Raw genomic sequence first — 23,294 nt, forward strand, 5'->3', positions numbered from 1 at the left:
GTGCTGCTCATGTAATAATCTTCCCAGTTAATAGCGTCAAAGCTAACTTCACAGAATAGCTAGTACTTCATTCATTAACTTAATCAACTCTCTGGACACCTCACAGACAAGGCGTCCTAGTAGGAGAGCAATCAAGATGTAAGTGGATGTTCTGTTCTGTTTCCCCACCAGGGACTTAGACGTTAAAGTTAGGACAACCCTGAGTGCACAAATAGTGCGCACTCCCACCTTTAAGTAAGATCAAAATAAGAAAAACAATGGCTGCCCTGTAACTTTTGTCAGAACTTGAGTTTGAAATGGTCCAAACAGTCCATTGAATATAAAAGGCCACCATCTCGTGTGTTCAGCATGTGCTGGAGCCGCTGGACACATCTTAGCGTCTGAAGAACGTGGAAGTGGGGCGGTTATTAATTTCCACCATTATCATTCTGTGTTCCCTTAAATATTTTTCTAAAACCAAGTCAATACATTTAATGAGGGTATTTAACAAATATGAATAGATTATTTTACATTTGTTTTCACATTTATGGCTTATTTAATCTTCAAAACAAAGCAGGGAGAAGATAAGACTGTTACTGTTCTTTCATTCAACCAATATCTGCATCCCTATTGCCTAAGAGTTGTCTAGATGATGATGAAAATGCATTTTAAATTGTTCCTATTTTCATTTAGTTTTAGTAAATCTTGCCCTTTTCTCTAATCCAGTGATGTGTCATCTTCTCTTAAATTCTTGACTCTTTCTTATTTTGGGAGATTCTTCACTGGCGTGTAGTTACCACACAGGGAGAAGGGTCTTCGTGTGTGTTTGAGGTGTTAGGATGTTAGAGGCAGCATGGGCCTCTTTTTAAAGAAATCGGTTTTGTTTAATCAGTAAACTAGTTGAAGGTGACGAGGAGGCTGAGAGAGAGGTTACTGGCGAAGGCAGCTGAACAGCAAGAATTAAAACAGCAGGCAGAGGAGGTTTGTTTCACTTTGTTCACCTGAAGCATCCACCATTTTCTAAAATAAAAGGTGGGATTTCTGGCTCAGGCACACCCTCACTCTGCTTAGTGACCCACAGTGTGAACCCTGGGAGCGAGTGCTCAGTCCTCTCCTCCACCAAAGCATTGTTCAAAACCCAGCCTTTTCTTTCCCTCCCTCCACACCAGTCCTGCACACCCAAAGCTGGTGTTTCACAGCTCTGCAGAGGAACTTTCCTCAGACAAAACTAGCCTTTCCTCCAGTTGCATAGAAATATGCTAATAAAGTTTTCTTTCAATCCATCCCCCTCTCCGTCTTGCAGTAGTTTCTGGGTGTCTTTATTATGGTGATGGAAAAACACACAAACATCCCTAATTTAAAAAAAAATTATGTGAAAGTTTTACTTTTTAATTAACAGAAACTAATGCTTAGATAATCAGTGTTTTCTAGTGAAGAAGCAAGCCTGCATTAAAAAAAATGAGTAAGAATGTTTTATTGTAGGATGGAACTAAAAATGTAACTTGATAAATTGATTAACATTCATTACTTATCTTGTGTCTCCTTTTTGTGTTATAATATCTTCAGATATTCAAACCCAAGAAGGTAAGATTTAGGAAAAGGCAATTGTTATTTTAATTCTCTCGGTTGAAGAGAGAGAGATGGAATTGGGCTTGTAGGAGCTGTTAATCTTACAGCTCAGTCCAAGGCGCATGTGCATTTTGGAACGAGGTGAAGAGACTGAGCAGTTCGGCTCCCCTGGGGCCAGCAGGGCTTTTCCCCTTGGGCTCATGGGCCTGTAACGGGCTTTTGTGGGGTTACTGGCTGGTCCGAGATGCCTGAGCGGCCCCACCAGGTCTTCCATCCTCCAATGGTCTAACCCGGGCTTGTGCACATAATGGTGGCTACCCCGGCCGGGATCCTGAGAGCCGTGGAACCCAGCCAGTGTTGCTGCCACTTTGTTCTATTGGCCAAAGAGAGTTACAGGCCCAGCCAGTACTCAAGGCAGGGAGACAGACTCTATTTCTGGAGGAGAGGAGCCACTAGCAATTGTTATCATTTGTGCACTTTATGATGGCTAGAAAAAGTGCAACTCTGGAGCCAAGTCACATGCACAATCAAGCTGGTTCAACAGTCAGGATGTGAAGGTAACTTACCGAGGTTATAAGGCCTGACTGACTGAAAGGACCCTGCCGACATTTGTGGCCATAGTTGTAGTTGTTCCTGAGACCTAGTGGTGCCCCTGCACTTCCGCCAGTGTTGCTATTAAATTCTTTTCTTGTGTCTGTGATTCAATTAAGTCTCCCTTTTACCTAACAAATGCGTTGAGATTCTGTCTGCTTTAATCAAAATTCTTGGGAAAAAACCCTCTGTACCCAAACTGATTTGCATTTCCTTATTCCCTGTCCATTCTTCTCTCATACAAATACAGTGCGTAGAATAAAGGCTAAGTTATATATATTCATTTAGCTATTGCCTTTCATTTTTTAATCAATTTTATTTCCAATAAACCAAGTGTCCATCTTCATTAAGCAATTCAATTATATCGAACTCCTCATTTGGATTTGTAGGATGGCACTTTTTAAAAGGTCTGAGTAGTCAGATGTTACCCTTTAATCCTAAAAATTAGAGACCAAATGTCATTTAGGAAATTGAAAATCAACTTTTTATGACTTCAGTTGAAAGAACTCATACTGAAATGTGAACAATGTTCATGAAAAGTTAATAAATAAGACTAATGACAGTGCGTTGTAATTTTAGAACGATCAGGCTGTTAAACTACTTATGACTAATGCTAGCACCTTTGAGAAGAAAGGGTAATGATATTGGAACTTCGAGCTTATATCAAAACTGAACTTCAAAAGCCTTTCATGATCACATTTATCGAGTCCACATGACATTGCTCTCTCATTTTACTATCAGACACATTCATTTCTCATCTTAAATGTAATTATTATGGATGTAAAACTCTGTGATCTGAATCAATTTTCAGATTTCTGAAGCTCCACATATCCCTCTATAATTTGCCCTTCCTCCTAAGGTTTAAAAATGTTCTCTTTCCCTGACTCCCTTCTTTGAATCACTAACACTATAAACCACTGAAATTAAGAGGAATGTGTCCTGTTACACTCCCTCCAGTATGTTGGAAGGCATACATACTCTAGGCAAAAGATAATGCTTTTTTTTAGAAAACCAAAACACACATTAAGGATTCTAAGCCTCTGAAAGCACAAAGTAGGCATGAAAGGCCCTGTTAACGAGCCGCTCTCTGACTCATCGTGTCCTGGCATCTCCCTGATTGGGAACTACAGGACAAAAGACGGGGCATGGCTTCCGGGAAAGACACTCAGTGTTGAGTAAAACTTGAGTAGGAATGTGTCTTTTCATCATGTTCCTTCTCCCTTGAGAATCGGGGAGCACTTTCAGAGTTGCCTGAAATTCACAGAAGTAAGTGAAGTGCCCTCGGGATCCCCATTTTCAGCAGATTCACAGGAAACACAGGAGGGTTAGAGACTGACAATCAATGATAATAATGTTTCCTCCCCTTTGGAACCTGCCTCAGATTTAGTTATGAAAGATGCCTCTATGGACGTTTATATGCCTCCACAAAAGTTTAAATCCAGTTTGACGTGAGATGTTCATATTCTTGAGAGAAGCAAACAGAATTTTAATATAACATATCCCCCGCAACGAGATCCCTTCATTCCATGTACCACACCCATTATCTGTAAGTAATGTGCAGTTTCCAAGGAGGTCAATGAGCAGCCGGGCGTGTGAACGAGGCCACGTTTGAGCAGTGTTGTTGTGCTGTGCTGCAGAGTGAAGTCCATCAGAGAGCTGCTGGAACACAGGGACTGTTTGGAAAAGCTCTAAGAACACATTTACAAAAATACTAAATACACATTAAGGGGATCTTAAGGATACTTTGTTTTGACTGCTGGAAAGGACACAATGATACTCACAGGGGCCCAGGTGGTTAATGTACTGTACATTATTGCTATAAAGTACAAGACCTCAGCCTCTTAGCTTATCAGAAACCACAAAGTCAGTTGATTAAATAGTGCCCTACAGAATAGACTTTCAGAGTAAATGAGCAAACATTGCAGATATCCTTTCAGAGCTTGCCAATCCACTTAGCTTTGGCAGTCTTGCTCTCAGGCTGTTGTGCAGGAGGATAGCTTTACAATGGGTTTTATCCTGCTACAGTAGTGTCTCAAATACAATAGGGAAAACAGCAGGAGACTTTGCTCATTGAAGTGAAAAATAAACTAGACCAAAGGTAACAGCAAATCAAATTTTCCAAGTCCAGAGATGATACAATCTGTACACCAAGTGTCTGAAGTTAAGGCCGGTCCCTTGACACTTGAATCAACTTCACTTGAAGACAATGCCATGGTGTGGCATCTTAGGTATGGGGTTGTTCGTTCCCAACGCAGTTCAACTTTCGAGGCTTTATTTCCTATTGGAAATTCAATCCTGTTTACATATGAGCTAATGTTTTTCATCTGTAGATTAACCTGGCTTTCAGAAGGGTCTTTAAGACCCTGTCTCATGCTCACATTCTCTGATCATACATGTTTGTAGATTCAAATGTCTTCTCACTGCAGTGACTGTAACAAGACTCTCCATGGGGCTACAAGACTGTGGACAAAATCAAACCCCATGCTTAATGTTTATTTTGATGTCTTTTAGTAACTTGGTTAATTTGGAGATAATGAGTCGTCCCTTTAAATAAAAACGTGCAAACAATATTTTATACCCTGTGAATGTTGCTGTCATTGGAAATAACTTGATGAGGTTTTTTTTTTAATGTTTCGAGTTATACTATTCCACCTACAATAGTAACAATACAAGTAAAAGTGGACACTAACTCTTTATGAAGATCTTCTTCATGAAATTCTTATTGCTGAAATGTCAGAGCAACGTGCTTTCATTTCCACGCTTTTTCAGAGTTGTGGTGATCCACGACACCAGTCGCAGAAGTCCCTTCCTGTCAGCACCCTGGGTGCACATCGGGTGCAGAACCCGATGACATTTCCTAAATGAGAGCTTGCTGGCCAGCACTGCAGGTCTGGGGCTTGACTGAGCTATAGGGAGTGGTCTACGTGAGTAAGAAAAACAAAAGAGAGAGAGAGAAACATTATGGATTTGGGGAAGACCTTAATTTATATTTAGTATTTAGTAATTCAACCATATTGTCTTAAAATTTGTTCCCTGCTTCTACTGACAGCATAGAAAGGAATGTCTAATGTCTAAAACGTTTCTATGTAAATCACAACTTTGACCTCGTATGTATTTTTTCAGATATTTTTTGAGAACAGAATTGTATATTCTATGTTATATCAATATTTTGTTTGGTAAGAAATTCTTAAAAGCCTCATCCAAAAAACAAAGCAATATATATTAGTTTAATTTTCTCACTCATTGAGAAAAGCAGTGAATCACGGCTTAGGGAAAAAAAGAATAGTAAAAGCAGAATGGAAATGTATTCAAGCCATTGCTAATCACGTTAAAATAAACTAATCTGAATATGTGCTTTGATTATTTTTAAAAACATCTTTTATTGTAAATCCTAATTTTTTTAAAAAAAATCACAGTATGACTCAGTAGACACACACTCATATGTACACACAAACCTGAAACAAAATTTTTGTGAAACAAATTAGCTTATTTCATGAAACAACAAACATACTCATATGATATACTCTTGATACTTTCTATTCTAGTTGATGCTATTTTTAAAATGTTTATCTGGATTCATTACATTGATTTTATAACCCACTAATGAGTTGTGACCTGCCATAGAGAACACTCCTTTGATCTACATCTTTAATAATGTGAGGAGGTGACTTTTAACAAGCATAGAGGTGTTAAAAACATAATTATTATACAAACTGATAGCGAATTTGTGTCAAAATCTCATTTAATGCATTAATGAGGATACCAGGAAGAAAGCACAAGACCTAGTGTAGAGACCGTTTGAGGGATTTATGGTAACTGGAAGAATGTGTTCTGAAAACAAGGTTGCTAAGTGAGATACGAGACTGGTTAACTTTCTACACAACAATTAAGGCATAAGCCTTTGTTAACTTTTTAACAAATTATAAAGTTATAACAACTTATCAGTTTCTGCAGTTTAAGCTACAGAAAAGCCAGAGATAGTCCAGTCAGGAGACGGGCGACCTATCAGTGATTTTAACAAAGAACTGTATACAGAAGTGCTAGTAAGTACGCAGGGAACTATTAGCTCAATTCGTGCAAAGACCAAACGATAGTGTCACAGTGTAACAAAGACAGCAGCTTCAGGCTATAACTGCCACCCCTGCCACCTGTAGGACTAATTACAGAAATAAAGGAAGAAATAAATAGAAACAAAGGGAGATGCCGGAATCATTACAATTAAACATTTGGAGGAAGAGCTTTGGGAGATGAACCCCAGGCTCTCTGGGTGCTGGAGGCTCTGAGGGAGACATGAGGGGACCAAGTGTTGGAAAGACTACAATCTGGAATGATCTGCGGTTATGGAAAGGCGCTGCTACAGCCAGAACGAAGACGTGATGTTGAGGTAAATGCCTGGGACAGGAAAAAGCAGAGAGGAAGCCCACCAGAGGAGCAATCCACTCTGTCTCCTGTAGTCTTGCCACTTCCTCCAGGGGTCCCCACTGGCAAGGTCTCACAAGGAGCAGCAGGTCAGACACAAAGGTAGTTTCCAAAGCTGTTGTCCAGCATTGTCACAGCGGACTGCAGAGGGAGGGCCGGAACCAAGAGACGAGAGTTTAACTTGCCACAGCCTCTAACCTCACAGGATGCTGAAGCCTTTGAAATTCCTCATCTCTGGACTTACCGAGAGTGTCAGTTTGGATCTAGGGGGGCATGAGAAAGCTCTAGCATGGGATCAAGAGTTAAGCAATCATTATTTTCCTTTTTCTAACTTTGAGACATATTTTTCTTTATTAGAAATTTGTGGTTTAATAAAAAGCTGCACAAAGAATCAAAATTACTATAGTTTAAACATTTTCAGCTTTTCCTATTAATAAGCTTTCTGTAGATCATTATTCAGATCTATTATTTGAACATTAAGACACGTTTTAGCTTCTTAGCTTAAAATCTATAATATTACACACCATAAATACAAAGATGTGCCCACTTCCATGATTTCAGAGTGCTCTTATCCAGAAATTACAGGGTTGTTGGAAATAATCTGTGAGAAACTGTCACTTAAAAAAAAAATGAAAGTTATATACCCTAATAAAGATTTCAAGTATATATAAAGACATTTTAAAAGTAAAAAAACTATGTTTACAGTTTTATTCTCACAAAATGGATCATACCATACATTGTTTATGCCTTAATACATTCTTTTCACTTAATGTAATATCTTGTCATATTACACAGGTTAATACTCCCCAATCTTGGTATTATCTGCACTCAAATGTACGAGTACATAATACATTTTAAAATTCCCTGTTGATGGGAAGTAGGTTGTGTCTAACTTCCTACCGTGGTGATAGGTAATAAACGACGGAGGGCCGGGTAATAGAGCAGGCATTGAAAACCCTTTATATATCATTCTATATACAAAGTGAGTATAAATCCTTTCTGTATGAATGGACAAAACAACGCCAAGTTAGATACTAATCGTCATTATCTCGTCAATTGCTCTCAACAGTTGGATCGGCAGCTGATGACTCATCGAAGGAGAGCAAACCCGCGCCCGCGCACGCGCTCCTCTTACCAAAGCGTGTTCACAGCCCGCCTTTCTCTCTCCCACCAGATGCTGCGCCACGTGAGGCCCCTGCCGCGCTACAGCTTCGAGCAGCCGGCGCTCGGGTACTGCCAGGCTCACCAGCCGCTCCGGGTCGGCGGGGGCCGCGAGGCCGTGTCCCCGGAGCGCGACGAGGCCCCCGGCCTGGAGCTCGGGCGCGACCGCGGCTTCATCGCCACCATCGCCAGGTCGGCGGCGCCAGCCCTCTACCTGGAGAGGATAACAAACTAGCGGCGCGGCCAGCCCCCCGGGGGCTCGACGCGGCAGGGGGGCCTCCGAGCCGAGGACGCGGGGCGCCGGAGGGCACGGCCGGGACGGCGCGGACGCGCAGGAGAGGAAGCCACCCTGCGCGCAGAGGCCGCGCGCGCCTGCGGTGCCCGGGGACCTGCGGGACTCGCTCTGCTTCAAGACATCAAACAAACGAAAGTACTCCTGGACGTACATAGTACGAGCGTCCAGTTCTTATGAAAAACAGATTCCTCCCTGGCTGCATATAGGCTCTTTGTGTATCTGGCTTTTTTCTACCCTGCATGGTTCCTGGGCTGCAGAACCGCCGCGGGCGGGGGCGGGGGCGGGGGCGCCACACCAGGTGTGGGGGGGACGCCGGGAAACCGTGCAGTTTCCTTGTGACGTGTGTGTAGCTCACAGCCTTTATTTCAATTGCTCTCGTTTCATTTTTCTTTTAGAAATGTTGTTTGTTCTTGCTTTGGTTTGTTTTATTTTATTTTGTTTTTTTCCTGGTCAAGTGATTCCGTTTCCAATTCTAAGCATGGGCGTCCGAGCCTATGTTGCACCAAAAGAAAATTTGCTTTACCACTGACGGCAAAGAAACAAAGTTGACCACAAAGTTTGGGGGAAAAAAAAAAAAAAACTATTGGAATGAAAAATCGAATCAAATCTGGGCGAATGATCCTTCAAGGCACAGTGTACACAGTGTGAGTTTCGGTTTTTTAGCCTACCAGCGGTCTTTGAAGACGTCCAAATGGGAAGACCGTCCGCAGTATTCTCACTGGACTGGGGGTGCAGGAGGAGCAATGGCCGTGTGGTCAATGAACGAAACCACCAAGATGGCAAATTTCTAAACACAAGATGGTGTGTAACATTGCTTTCTAAATTATCAGTTAGCTTTTGTGTAGTTTTTAATCAATAAAAGAAAACATGTTGGAAAAAATAAATATATTATTTTGTGGTTGGTACACCACAGCCCACCTAATGTTGAGTGCTTGGTCTCTGCATTGTAGAATCCAGACTATCAGAGCAATCCAAGAAGACAGTGTTGGTGTCCATCAAGTGCCTTCTGCGTGTTCTGCCCTAAGACGGGGAAGCCCCACAAGATGCAGGAAAGACGGATGAGATATCTTATGCATTAACTGCTTTCGTAACTATTTTTAGAGATGATGTAATTCAAATAAAATTATATAACAATATGAGAAAAAAGTATCCATGAGAGGGTTGAATGTTGAATGGTCTTCCGGTAGAGAAAGAATTGTGTGGACGTTGGTAACAACCTGCAAGCAGCATAGCGACCTTTTAACGCACGTCAGCCGTGCCATCTTCCCTTGACCTCCTTAGTGCCGTGACGCATAGCTCCCCACCTCACCGGTTCACTCTGGACGTCATCCTGATCCAGCTGCTCATCCGATGTGCCGTTTGGAAAATACACTGAAATTATGTATTCTGTGCTGTCCTTTGTGGGGTTAGATTTTGCATTCTGAAAGGTGCTAATATACAGTGATACCAGTGAATTTCTGAAGAAGTAAACTGATAGCTGCCATCCATTTAATTCCAAATTCTACTAAAATAATAATAGACGAGCCATGCCAATACCTTCGCATCAAAGTAAACTAACACAGAGCACTGAATATGGTTTTTCTCAAAATCAGCCTGAATTACTACCGTTTCAAATTAGACTGGAAGTTAGATTCTATCTTAATTGATAAAAAAAATTATGTCATATTAAATAAAATTCAATTAAAGGAAGTTTTACATTAGAACGCAGGCTGCTGCTGTCAGCTTCTGGTAAATCTCCTGTTAACATTTATAATTTAGATTATGTGATATCCGGGTATGTTTCCTAACCTTTCAAGTAGCGTGAATTGGCTGTGACTTTAAAAGTTACAGATAGATTTTTTTGGCATTCTGACTTTTTATTTAAGAATTATTTAATAGATTTGTAGCAGAACATTTTGGGCTGTCTGCCCAAGTAACGAGAATTGTTCTGGCTCTTCCCCCCGTCTCCATCTATACGTCACCCGTGTATCCCGTCTGCCGCCCTTCCTCTGCCGGGGTGACTTCCTAGAGGTCAAAACAAAAAGCCTTCATCAAATTTGGCTGAAGTCAGCAATTTACTCTGTTTATTTCCATTTCTTGTAAGTAAAAATAAGTGTCCTGAATCAGTAATATTCTTTATATTATGAATTATTTATATTATTTTATTTATATTATTATAAAACTGGCATATCTGGCCAACAGTTGCCGCAAGTCTAACATGAAATGGTGAAATGCTAGCAAAAGAAATAGTATTATAAAAATGCTGTACCTTCTGAATATGAAAACATTCGAAGACTTTTTAAATAGCATTCACATATTCCAGAACAATTTCACACCGAGCTTTGGAAATCTATTGATGGTTAAATAGAAAGCCAAAGCAGCCAGCAAACCGAAAAACCTAAAACACCCTCTGCTTTAGTAGCTTGGAAAAGGTCTTAGTGGAAAAATTCAGGCTTGGTGTTGGATGAGGGATCAAGTAGTTACTTAGAGAAAACAGCTTTCAACAGAGGACTTAAGATCGAAATAGTGGATTGTTGGTCCTTTGCCCACAAGGCAGTCATGTCTATGCTGAAAGCCTGGCGTAACCGAGGGCGCAAGGCTTCTGTCCCTCACCACTCAGACTGAACTGCTGTCTGGACCCCTCAAGAGTATGGAGCCACCTTGTCACTTGTGGTCACTTCCACCGCCCTTCCTGGTTCGTCCAAGTGCTCTGCTGAGCAAACTGATTGCCCCAGAGTCCCTCTCCCTCAACATGGAAGAGTGCTTGTAACTTGGAACTGTGACCAGATTACACGGTGCCATTCAGTGCGTCAAAGGGCATACTTGGCATTCTCCTAGTGTACAGGGGAAGAACTATGTCACACCCTTAGAGGCGTTTTGAATCCTTTTCCTCTGGGTAGAGGATTTTTTTACTGTCTTCTAAAATTCAGGAAGTATTTTGATTATACCTGTTTTCCATGTTAAAAAGTTAAAGAGCCCCCAGACAAGTTACGCTTTATTTCAAGACCACCCTGTTGGTAATTTGATTTTAGACTGTAATATATATTTAACCTCCGAGGGCTTTGCAGGTCGAGGAGTAACATGGAGCACTTACAGAGCAAGGCCGTAAAAACCGTGCCTGAAAAGAATTATGAACGTGACATAGGCTGGAAAGACAATTAGTCAAACCTTCTAATTAATGCTTTTTGTAAATATCCTTAGTAATGCTGACTTTGCTTTTGTCTAAATATCTAAAATCAGAAGCTTGACATACAAACACACACACATACACACACGTGTAACCATGGTTAAATTTTCATCCTACGACATTTCACACGACCTTCTGCACCCACAGATGTAAACGATAAGTCATCATTGCAGAATGCCAAAAGCCCCAAGCACTTTCAAAATTAAAAGTCACCTAAGTTGTAATATTTCAAATACTTTCACTCAATAATGACGCGTGTGAGGGGACAGAGGCCTCTAGAAGGATGCCCCTGGCATCTGCCCTTGGTCTTGACGCCACACTTTTATCAGTTTTCTTTTTCATCGTATCTACACTACAAAGTGACTCATGTCATGAAACTGAGACGGGAGAGCATGTAGTGCCCCAGTCTGTAAACTGTGTTTTACGAGCAATCAATACATGTGAGTAAAATTCCAAAATTTTGGTTGACAGATAGCTTATCATTACTCAATAGTGAAGTAAGGCCACCTAAGGGAAAAAAAAATCATAGAAATGTCCTAAATAAGGAATGTTATTGGTCGAATCTAAACTTTACTAGTCGAAGCACACCTGACACACAGTGTCATATCTGCAAAGGGCCATCTGCAGGAACAGTCAGGAGAACACTGAAAGTCGCGCGATCTACAGCGTGTGTCCCTGCTTGAGGGAGAACGGAAAGCAGGACTGTTCACCAGGGGGAGCTATTAAAGGTCTACAGACAACCAGGCCATAAAGAGAAGCAAAGAGAGGCAGCTCATTCGCTCTGCTCTGCAGACTGACTACACGGCAGCCACACAGCGTTACTTAGCTGACGATCCAAGGCTCTTGTGGCGATCACCGGTCTGGGTCTCTGCCAAGCTCCTCGTCTCTGCACCTCTCTAAGTTCTGAGGCCTCGTGGCCTCTCGTAAAGGCGTATTTGCCACACTCCACTTTATGACTGTGGATTTCCTTTAATTCAGAAAAGCATTACCAGTCCAAGCTCAGAAACACAGGTTACCTATCATTGACCTTGAGGTTCAGTCTCACCCAATTCAAGTGCACACCTGCAAAGTCACGGCCCTGGCCTCAGCATTGTTCCTGTAACAACATTCTCTAACCACCTTCCGTTTTGTTCCCTGGAATTCCAAGTTCTCTCGGGCACATCTCTAGGGTCCTGCAGTGTCGTGTTACCAGGCACCTGATTTCCACCCAGGCATCCATCATTATTGCAACCAAACCTGCTCTGCCCGCCTCTCAGTGACCTCAGCTGCTCAAACGCCCAGTGCGCCCTCTGGACCAGCCTCGGGCACTACCTCTGGGGCAGGCGCTCCAGTCTCTTCATATGATGCCCTACTAGTAGCTACTCAGCTTCCCATCTAACATGGTTGAGCTTGTGGCTAATCCAGGGGCACAACCCAGTTTCCAAAAAGTCGCCCATTCTACTCAGTGGAGGGCTGAGTCACTGTTTTGGTCATAATATGCAAAGTCAGTGGTTCTCAGGTTCTCAGATGCTCGCATGGATGACAACTGCCTGAAAGGCCTGTAAAGACAGGCGGGTGGGCCCACTCCCAGCAGGTGAGACACAGGGAGTCCGGGCGGGTTCTGGGAAAGCTCACCGCCAGGAAGCCCCAGGCGCTGCTGCTGGCTGCGCTCTGAGGACTACGTTCTGAGGACCGTTAGCTCTACAGCGGAGATATTCACCTCCCCGGACGCTGGAAACTCTATAAAGACTCAGACTTTGTATTTGACATTTACTTAGAATGTCTGTTAAATAAATCTTTAAAATAAGAACTGACTTAAGTGGAAACATCGTGCAAGGAGAGGCCTGCACCTTGACGCACGGAGCATTTTCTGAAAGGTGCCGTGCGGCACTATTGGAAGACGCTTCCTGTGAAAGCAAAGAATCAAAACAGAGTCAGCAACAGCCACCACGGCAGAAGTTCAAACTAAATTCATAGAATGTTGCGTGTGACGTGCCCCCTTTGGAGATTCACAAGGCACTTTAACGTTTAAAGAATATCAGAAAATATTGTGGTCAAAAACCCACTTGACTTTGCTTAACTCGGTTTTCTACATGTGTCCAAACACAACATCCTTCCTTAATTTACAACCTAACAAAATCCCGCAGAACTAACGTTCATGGAACTCACCTGGGAAATGCTGAGTTAAGGAATGCTCTCCCTCTGCCTACCAAGAAAAGCACGCAGCTTTGCAGATAACTATTTCCATATTTCACAAACGACATTATGTACTCTCACTTCCGAGATGCAGGAAGGCTTTTTTTTTTTAAATCGGGTACTCAATATATTTTAATTTCTCTAATAATTAAGCAAATGTCAAATTCATCTGAATTAAATGAGAATGAATAATTAGAATGATAAGAACCTGGTATCATGAATGGAAAATAGATCTCTTCATATATGACATTCCATTTCCCCTGGAGGAGATTAGACCCATTGTTTCTACTGTGCAAGGCAGTGCAAAATCATAATAAATCACCAGAGAGCACACAGTAATACAGGCAGCCTTGATTATCCGAGCTGACAAATCCCTGATCAGCCACTAGCCTCAAGCAACGTCATTCACTCCTCTGTGTTTTCTAGGTCAGAGGTTATCCTCAGACAGGAAATAAGATTGCTGGTGGGGAGGGTTGGTGAGAGGACCAAACATGGACCTTGGTTTATCCTAAGTCATGTCCTTGCAGAGACAAGGAATTGATCATGGTGTTAAAATGGATTTTAGAATTTCTAAACTCCATATTATTAATTTTTCAAAATGATACAAGAATAAAAATGCGTAAGAAGAACTATGTGATAAGTGCACCCTAAGGTCAAAAACAGCCACATTATCTAAATTCTTGCGCTTGGCTGTGCCCTTTTAGGGGGCCACTCACTTGATTTTGGATACTGAGAGGGACTTTGATGGAAGATGATTGATGCGCGGATTAATCGGGCAACGCATTACTCTGCTTGGGCTGCCAAGAGACTGTTTGGCATAAACAGAAATTTGTTTTCTCAGTTCTGGAGGCTGGAGAGCCCAGGATCAAGGCTGCGGCAGGGTTTGGTTGCCGGTGTGAGTTCTCGTCCTGGCCTGCAAGCAGTCGGTCACTTCCCTGATGCTCCTCTCACAGCAGAGAGCGAGCGTGGGCTCTTCAGTGTCTCCTCTTATCAATAAACAAATTCTCTCAGACCAGGACTGCACCCATGTGGCCTCACTTAACCTTCCTTGCCTCCTATGGGCCCCGTCTCCAACACAGCCCGGCTCTAGGGTAGGGCTTCGATGTGTGACCTTGGGGGAGTACAAGTCAATCCACAGCAGATAGAAAACCAAACCAAGCACAGCACAGCTGCAGAATGCAGGATTCAACAGTTATTTCCCAAACTGGTTTTACACTAATCCTGTTGCTGAGAAACCAAGCTCTGTACCCCGACGGCCAAATTGAGACCTAGAGGCAGAGTTCTGGGAGAATCAGAAAAGGGCAGCTTTACTGCTTTGCCAGGCGAAGGGGCGTCAGCAGGCTAATGCCTCAGACTGTGATTCGTCTTGGGGCTGGTGTCCTGAGGTTTCCCAGAAAAGCTGGGCAGAACAGAAAGGCAACAACAAACAGGGTGTTTTTCTGAGGTGCTGTGTTCGTCTTAGTTTTGATGAATCCACCTGTAGTCATGAGGAAACTCTGTATTCTTCTGACGCTGTCAGCCCATGACCACCTTCTTGGAACACAGCTTCTGGGTTAAAGGATAAGCTATTCTGGGTGAAGAATGTCTAGGGAGTAGAGAGCGTAATTGAAAGCTTGGGGGTTTGTCAGAGAAAAGAGAAAAACAAGTTGCAAGAGTCTTAGGTCAGAATGGATCGGCTTTAGCATCAGGGAAGCCATTTTGGTAGCTTCCTGCTCCTTCAGTCCCACAATGTGCTTTGCACAAAAGTGTTCCAAGGTCAAGCAACCTCAAGGGCAAGCTGCGTATTTTATCAGTGCTCATTAGCAGATGAAAATCTATGAGAATCCCTGTAGTAAGGAAGGTGTTGGAATTCATTATTTCCCAATATTATTGAATCGTGAAATATTCTTCATTGAAATAACAACTATTGAGAACCTGCAGAGTTACTTTTCCACAGAGTACATTTAAGAGCATATTGTGTGTTTAATGAAGAGCTATGTGAAGGGAAGAAAAATGGGAGACTTTAGTGTAAGTATAAAATCCTAATATCTAAAAAATGTAACTTTCCAGAACATAGTCTGCTCTAAAAAAGAAGTGATTAATTTTTAATCAAAAGTAAATATGTGAGCTTTTGATCAGAGTAATTTTACAAACAATGCATAGAGCACACACTCTACATAAGTAGAGTATCTGTTCTCAATATTTTACCATGGTTTGGACAAAACTGAGATTCTGTGTTTACTTACTCACGTAGAGTATGATGGGTAGATTATTGGGATGTTGGAAATCACAAGAGATTTGGGTCATGCTTTTTTATAGTATATTATATAGTCAATTTTTTTTTCTCCTTTTAGAAGAATGATTCTCATCTGTCTCCCTTCTTTATTCCTCACTGGTAATCTTGTATGTTCTGAATTTATATATTTAAGTCCTCTTTCTCTTGGTAGGTAAAACAAATGAATGAACATTTATATGGCCCAGGGAAGCCTGTTTTTGCACATTTGTAATGCTTTATCAACTAATCAAACAAAATATTGTGATCTCTGTGCAGAAATGTATGAAATGTTGAATAGCTGCTTCATGGATGTTGCAATTTTCTCTTTCAAGTACATAATTTTTAAAGCCTTTTGTAGCTCACCTAGCTCTTCCTATATCCTCCAGAGTACTGAGGAAGGTCATGTAATCCACAAACAATGACAGTTTACTTCTTCTTTTCTGATTTGGACTTCCTTTATTTCTTTTTCTTCTCTGATTGCTATGGCTAAGACTTCCAAAACTATGTTGAATAAAAGTGCTGAGAGTGGGCGTCCTTATCTTGTTCCTGATCTTCGAGAAAATGCTTTCAGCTTTTCACCATGAAGTATGATGTTAGCTGTGCGTTTGTCGTATATGGCCTTTAGTATGTTGAAGTATATTCTATTTGTGCCCACCTTCTGGAGAGTTTTTATCATAAATGGATGTTGAATTTTATCAGAATCTTTTTCTGTATCTATTGAGATGATCAGGTGGTTTTTACTCTTCAGTTTGTTAATGGGGTGTATCGCATCGGTTGATTTGTGGACACTGCAAAGTCCTTCTGTCCCTGTTTGCTTAGTGGCATGTTGTTCAGCCTCCATGTGTTTGCAGCTTTTGCAGTCTTTTGCTTATAGCTGATTTCTAATCTCATAGCATTTTGGTTGGAAAAGATGCTTAGTATGATTTCAGTTTTCTTAAGTTTACTGAGGCTTGCTTTGTGGGCCTGCATGTGATCTATCCTGGAGCATGTTCCATGTGCACTTGAGAAGAATGTGTGTTCTGTTGCTTTTGAGTGGAATGCTCTATAAATAGCAATTAAGTCCATGTGGTCTCATGTGTCACTTAAGGCCTGTATTTCTCTATTGATTTTCTGTATGGATGATCTGCTCATTGATGTAGTGGGGGGGGTTAAGGTCCCCCACTATTATTGTATTACTGTGGATTCCTCCTTTTATGTCTGTTAAAAATTGCCTTATATACTGAAGTGCTCCTGTATTGGGTGCATATATATTTACAGTTATTATATCTTCTCCTTGGATTGATCCCTTGAGCATCATGTAGTGTCCTTCTTTGTCTCTTGTAATAGTCTTCATTTTAAAACCGATTTTGTCTGATAAAAGCATTGCTACTACAGCTTTCTTCTGGTTTCCATTTGCTTGGAATGTTCTCCATGCCCTCACTTTCAGCCTACATGTGTCTTTAGCTTTCAAGTGGGTCTCTTATAGGCAGCATATATGTGGGTCTTATTTTTGTATCCAGTCAGCCAATCTGTGTCTTTTGGTTGGAACATTTAATGCATTTACATTTAGGATAATTATTGATACATATGTTCTTATTGCCATTCTGTTAATTGTTTTGGGTTTATTTTTATAAGTCTTTTTTTTTTCTCTCACTTCTTTTTATTCTCTTTCTTGTGGTTTATGACTAGAGAAGTTCCTTTAACATTTGTTGTAAAGCTGGTTTGGTGGTGCAGAATTATTTTAGCTTTTTTTAATCTTTGAAAATTTTGATTTCTCTATCTAATCTGAATGAGAGCCTTGCTAGATAGAGTATTCTTGGTTGTAAGTTTCTCCCTTCATCACTGTAAGTACTGTGCCACTCCCTTCTGGCGTGTGGAGTTTCTGCTGAAAAATCAGCTGATAACCTTATGGGAGTTCCCTTATATGTTATTTGTTGCTTTTTCCTTGCTGACTTGAATCTTTTCTCTTTATCCTTAATTTTTGTCTGCTGGATGACTACGTGCCTTGGTGTGTTCCTCTTTGGTTTAATCCTGTGTGGGACTCTCTGTGCTTCCTAAACTTGGGTGACTGTTTCCTTTCCCAAGTTAGGAAAGTGTTCAGCTATTATCTCTCTGAATATTTTCTCAGGTCCTTTCTCTCTTTCTTCTCTTTCTGGGACCTGTACAATGCAAATATTGGTGAACTTCACATTGTCCCAGGGTCCTCTTAAACTATCCTCATTTCTTTTTCATTCTTTTTTTCTTTTTTCTATTCTGTGGTAGTGATTCCCACTAATCTGTCTTCTAGTTCACTGATCCATTCTCCTTTCTCATTTAGTCTATTCTTGGTTCCTTCTAGTGTGTTATTCATTTCAGTAATTTTATTCTTCAACTCTAGCTATTCTCTATATTTTCTAACTCTTTGCTAAAAACTTCCTTCTGTACATCTATACTCTTCCTGAGTTCTCTGAACTTCCTCACCATCATTTCTCAGTTAGATTGCCTGTCTCCTCATCACTTATTTCTTCTTCTGAGATTTTATTTTTTACCTTGGCCTTGAAGATATTCCTCTGCTTCTTCATATTGTCTAACTTTCTATTTGTATTTTTAGGTATGATAGTTACATTTCTAAACCTTAGAGAAGTGGCCCTCTGTGGGAGGCGTCCTATGCATTTCAACAGCACACTTCACTTTTGTCACCCAAGGGCCAGGGTACAGCTCATCCCAGGGTTGAGTCTGGCTTGTGCTTGTGGATTCCTTCCACAGGCTTTGGGATTGCAGTTTACTTATTTCTGGCATCTGCCCCTGGTGGTACAGGCTTGTGCAGGTTTCCTGGTAGGAGGAGTCGATGCCTGCCCACTGCTGGGTGGAGCTTGGTCCTGGCCCTCTGGTGGGTGGAGTGGTGCCTAGGGATGTGCTGAGAGGCAGCTGTGGACTCTGGAAGTCTGCTGGTGCCTGGGGCTGTGTTCTCACCCAGGATTTTGTTTGGACTGAGACTTCCCAGACTGTAAGCCTATAGGCTTTTGAGTGGGGCTAGGTCTTGGTGCTAATGACCCAAGCAAGATGTCAGCCTCCAGGAAAGCTCATGTAGATGAACACTTCCTGAATGTCTGCCACCAGCTTTTATGTCCTCAGGGTGAGCCACAGCTGCCCCTTACCCCCTCCCCACCTTTACCCTCCAAAACCAGCAGGTCGGTCTGGCCCAGGTTCTTATGGAGTCACTGCCTCTGCCCTTGGACCCAGCACATGCAAAATTCTGTGTGCACTTCCCAGGAGAGTGTTTTCCCCTGTCCCATGGGGCTTTTGGAGTTAAGCCCTGCTGGCCTTCAAAACCAAATGTTCTGGAGTCTCCTCCACCCAATGCTGCAATCCTGGGCTGGGGAGCTTGACTTGGGGCTCAGAACTCTCACACCTGTGGAAGGGCCTCTGCACCTTAATTATTCTTCAGCTTGTGGGCCACCCACTTAGAGGGTATGGGGCTCAATTATATCATGAGCACGCCCCTCTTACCATCTTGCTGAAGTTCCCTCTTTATGTTTCCAGATTTTTTTTGTTAGGTTCTACTCTTTTTTTTTTTTTTTTGATGGTTGTTTAGAAGTCAGTTGTGGTTTTGTTCTAGTCATGAGGAGAGGAGAGATCATGGTCCTACTACTCCACTATTGTGACTGGAAATCTCTGCCACTGAGAATAAATGGGTTTTGTTATTGCTGCAAAGCTTAGCTTACTATGACTAATACCAATTCCAAAATATTCATAAACAATACTTACTTTATCAATTAAATACAAGGAGGCTTCTACAACCTTGAAATGTCTTAAATCAGTTACTTTAGCACTAAACGAGCCTAATTCTAAATATTAGCATCCACTGAAGTAGTTTTCTTAAATGTTCTTTTCAATAACAATCCTTTTGGGTTTTCTGCCCGCCCCAAATCCCTTGATTGCTCACTCATCCCAACGTCACGCTTATTTTTCTCAATTTTTCAGTTATTTTTAAGCTTTTTTCCTATCTATCTTACATGCTAACTTTTCAAAGAATGTACTACCTTTTGGAATCTACATTCTTAACATGAGTTTATTAAAAAGGATGAGACCCAGGTACCCTTGCCATGGCATTGGGAATTATCCCCAGAGCAATTACAGACCATAATAAGTACCCTCAAAAGTGAGATAATTACTCTGCTTGGGATATGCCTTTAATTTGTATATATCTCTTCTCAAGATCAATTACTTATTTCAAAGAGCAACATAAATTATCCACATATATGCTAATGAACTAGCTATTTGAAATCATTACTTCCTTGCAATCAGCTTTGTTGAATCCCTCGGTATATGAAATACTCTCACTGGCTAAGTGTGGCTTTATCCTACTCTCAGTGTAGAAATTGGGAATTATTGACTAGCTGCTGTATGGATAATGTAATTTTCCTTTTCAAGTAGTTTCTTTGTGAAAATGCATTTTCAGACCTTTATAACCCTTTAATTTCAATCTGTTTTTAACAGAAAACAGTACAAACACATTGAGAAATTTGAAACATCAACCCAAATACCAATATGATTTATTCAGGTGTAGACAAGAAAATAATGAAATATAATGATCTGTGAAGTTACATGTGGCACCTGCCTAACTAGTCTTTAATCTGGTTGTAAACAGTTACCTTTGAAGCAAGAATTATGTAGCATTTGTTGATGAGGCCGACATATCCAGATATTGTAAATAAGGAAATAATTTTTATAAGAATGACTTCTACTCCTTTTAGATAGAGCTACATGTCAGTGGCATCTTTCCGTTGATAAAGGTTATACTTTACTTAAACTAAGATTCTGAATGTGAAAATAGATTCACATTGAATGCTCTTTTCTTCCTCTAAATTCCAGCTATTTTTACTGTTCATTGGGCATTTAATTAGGTACCAATTTATTCTCTTTTATTATTGTTTAAGATATGTATTAATTCTATATTGTTATTTAGCATCATTTGTTTGTAACTTGTTTTTTTGCGGGGGGAGGTGATTAGGTTATCTATTTATTTGATGTCTCAGAGGAGGCACTTGGGATCGAGCCCAGGACCTCAGGCGTCCTAAGTGTGCGCTCTGCCACTCGAGCCGTACCCTCCCCCATATAGCTACCTGAAGGTTAAACTGTTACAGAACAGAATCCCTATAACACACAAAGCCTATTTCATAGTAAAATGTGATAAAAAAAAAAAAACCCTCATAAAATATATAGTAGCATGCTCCCAATTTTGTACAGTTGTACAAATCTGTGTCCACGCTTGGAGCACGCAGACTGGCTGGAGCACCCAGGGTGTACAGCCCACGTGTCCCTGTACACACTGACCACAACTAGTGGTGCCAGGATTATCCAAAATCTTAGAATTTTTTGGACCAATGTAGTCAATGATGATAGCATTTTAACTGCTCCTTGTTTTAATGATACAGAGAATTTCTAAGTATTTTAACATCAATTTACTGAATGTGTTTTAAGAATTTTATTTAAAAAAAAAGAGAGAGACAGGCCAAAATGGCTAAGAGATAGGAGTTACTTCAGGAGGCTGTGGCCACAGTGGGTAGCAGTATTTATCCTACACTGGTTCGGAAAGTCTAAAAGGGGGATTCAATGACTCACAAAGGTCTATCAGCTATTAGTTGGCTGGTGAAATGGGTAAATGTCTTCATGAGAGAAAGATGATTTTCCATGCCACCCACAACAAAGTTGTGTTTTCTGTGCTATAAAGTTCATGGTGATTGGCTGGCTGACTAGCATTTAGGAAGGACAACTTTACAAAGGTTTACATTTGCAATTTAAATAAATTTTACTGATATTATTCCAGGTAACAGAGAAGGCTTTTAAATTCTTTTTTCTTTTTCTTTTTTGAGGTGGTGCTGTTTGGTTTGCTTGCTTGTTTGTTTTTGCTTCCCTTTTACGTCCTTGAGGCGTCTTCACCCTAGTCTGCACCTCCCACTCCTCCGTCCCTGTATGACCCCTCCCCCAATGCTGGAAGCCACTGGCTTGTTCTCTGTGTCTGTGAGTCTGCTTCTTTTATTTTGAATTCACTAGTTTGTTGCATTTTTTAGTTTCCACATATAATCAATGATGTACAGTATTTATCTTTCTCTGTCTGACTTATTTAACTTAGCATAATGCCCTCCAAGTCCATCTATGTTGTTGCAAGTGGCAAAATTTCATTCTTTTTTTATGGCTGAGCAGAATTCCATTGTGCATATGCACCACCTCTGTGCTGCCCACTCACCTTTTGATGGACACGTGGATCATCTCCATCCCTTGGCAACTGTGAATAATGCTGCTGTGAACATGGGGGAGCATGTATCTTTTTGAATTAGCATTTTGGTTTTTTATATATATGTATATATATGGTTCTATATATATATATATATGTGTGTGTGTGTGTGTGTGTGTATTTATATATGTATATATATCTCCATCCATCCAGGACGGGAATTACTGAGTCAAATGATAGTTCCGCTTTCAGTTGTTTTTTTAAGCCTCCATACTGTTTTCCATAAAGGCTGCAACAATTTACATTCCCACCTGCAATGCTTGAATGGCATTTGTCCTTTGCATTTACTTCATAATTAATGATACTGACCAGTTTTTCATGCACCTGTTGGCCATCTGTATGTCTTCTTTGAAAAAAAAATGCCTCCTTTAGATGCTAGCCACAAATGGACTGTCTAACCAGAGCTTCTGCTTATTTTTGTTTGCTTTTTTACTTTTGAGTAGTATAAGAGCTTTATACATTTTGGATATTACCCCTTAACAGATATATGATTTGTTAATATTTTCTCCCATTAGCAGGTTGCCTTTTCATTTTTTTAATGGTTTCCTTTGCAGTGCAGAAGCTTTTTAGTTTGATGTAGTCAGTCCCTTGTATTTATTTTTGCTTTTGCTGTTATTGCTTTTGGTGCAAATAGTTTGTAAAATTTTCAAAATGATTTGCATACTCACCTTGGTTTGATTCTAGTGCATTACTAATATTTTTCTATGCCAAAATAATTACCCATAATGTTCTTTTATAGTTACAGGTCGTTACAGGGAGGTTCCATACCTCATCATTCTGATGACTGTTTCAAAGACTATACGTCAAGAATGATCATTTCATGAGCTCCACAGATGATGATGAAATATCTGGAATGAAAATAATGTTTTGTTTATGTTTTCAGATGTATCAAGATCTAGGCCAACACAAATTCAGGGGTATTTTGTCTTGGTTAATATTACATTTTTATGTGGTTCATTTGGTCTGATTTATTGTTTATCTAAGCAGCACTAGCATTTAACATACAAATGCATTCATGTTTATTAGGGCTTCATTTTTCACGTCCAGAATTCATCTAGAACTTACTTTGGCTGATAACCACCTGGTTAAGTGCTCCAGACCGGCATCAAAACTGAAAGTCTGATGAATTTCTTAGCCTCTGCAAATCTCAGTTTTCTCATTTGCAAAGTAGAGATGATTATATGATTCAGCTCTTGGTTTTACTGTGAGGAATAAATAAGATATTAATGGTATCAACTCTAGCATAGAGCTTAGTAAACATTCAGTTAATATTACTTATCCTCAATATATATTTTTTCTTTAAATGTTAACTGATTATTTCAGGACCTAATGTGAAATAATTATTTCCTCACTGAGTAAAAACACCACATTTACCAAATAACACACAGTTATAGAACATGATGATGTCGTTACTAAGTCCAAGCTCCTA

At 40.6% G+C, this 23,294-nt stretch overlaps 1 protein-coding gene across 1 annotated transcript in view; it reads left to right on the forward strand.

The window, feature by feature from the left end:
- The window catches only part of LRRTM4 (leucine rich repeat transmembrane neuronal 4), a 601,673-nt gene extending 593,416 nt beyond the window's left edge, over nucleotides 1-8,257 (forward strand). Inside the window, exon 3 of the mRNA XM_031440970.2 lies at nucleotides 7,733-8,257. Within this exon, the coding sequence (XP_031296830.1) occupies nucleotides 7,733-7,954 (222 nt within the window). The 3' untranslated portion in view covers nucleotides 7,955-8,257. The remainder of the gene's footprint in view (nucleotides 1-7,732) is intronic.
- The last annotated feature ends 15,037 nt before the right edge of the window (nucleotides 8,258-23,294 follow it).

This window comes from Camelus dromedarius, chromosome 33 (genome assembly GCF_036321535.1).
Source record: "Camelus dromedarius isolate mCamDro1 chromosome 33, mCamDro1.pat, whole genome shotgun sequence".
Taxonomy (NCBI): Eukaryota; Metazoa; Chordata; class Mammalia; order Artiodactyla; family Camelidae; genus Camelus; species Camelus dromedarius.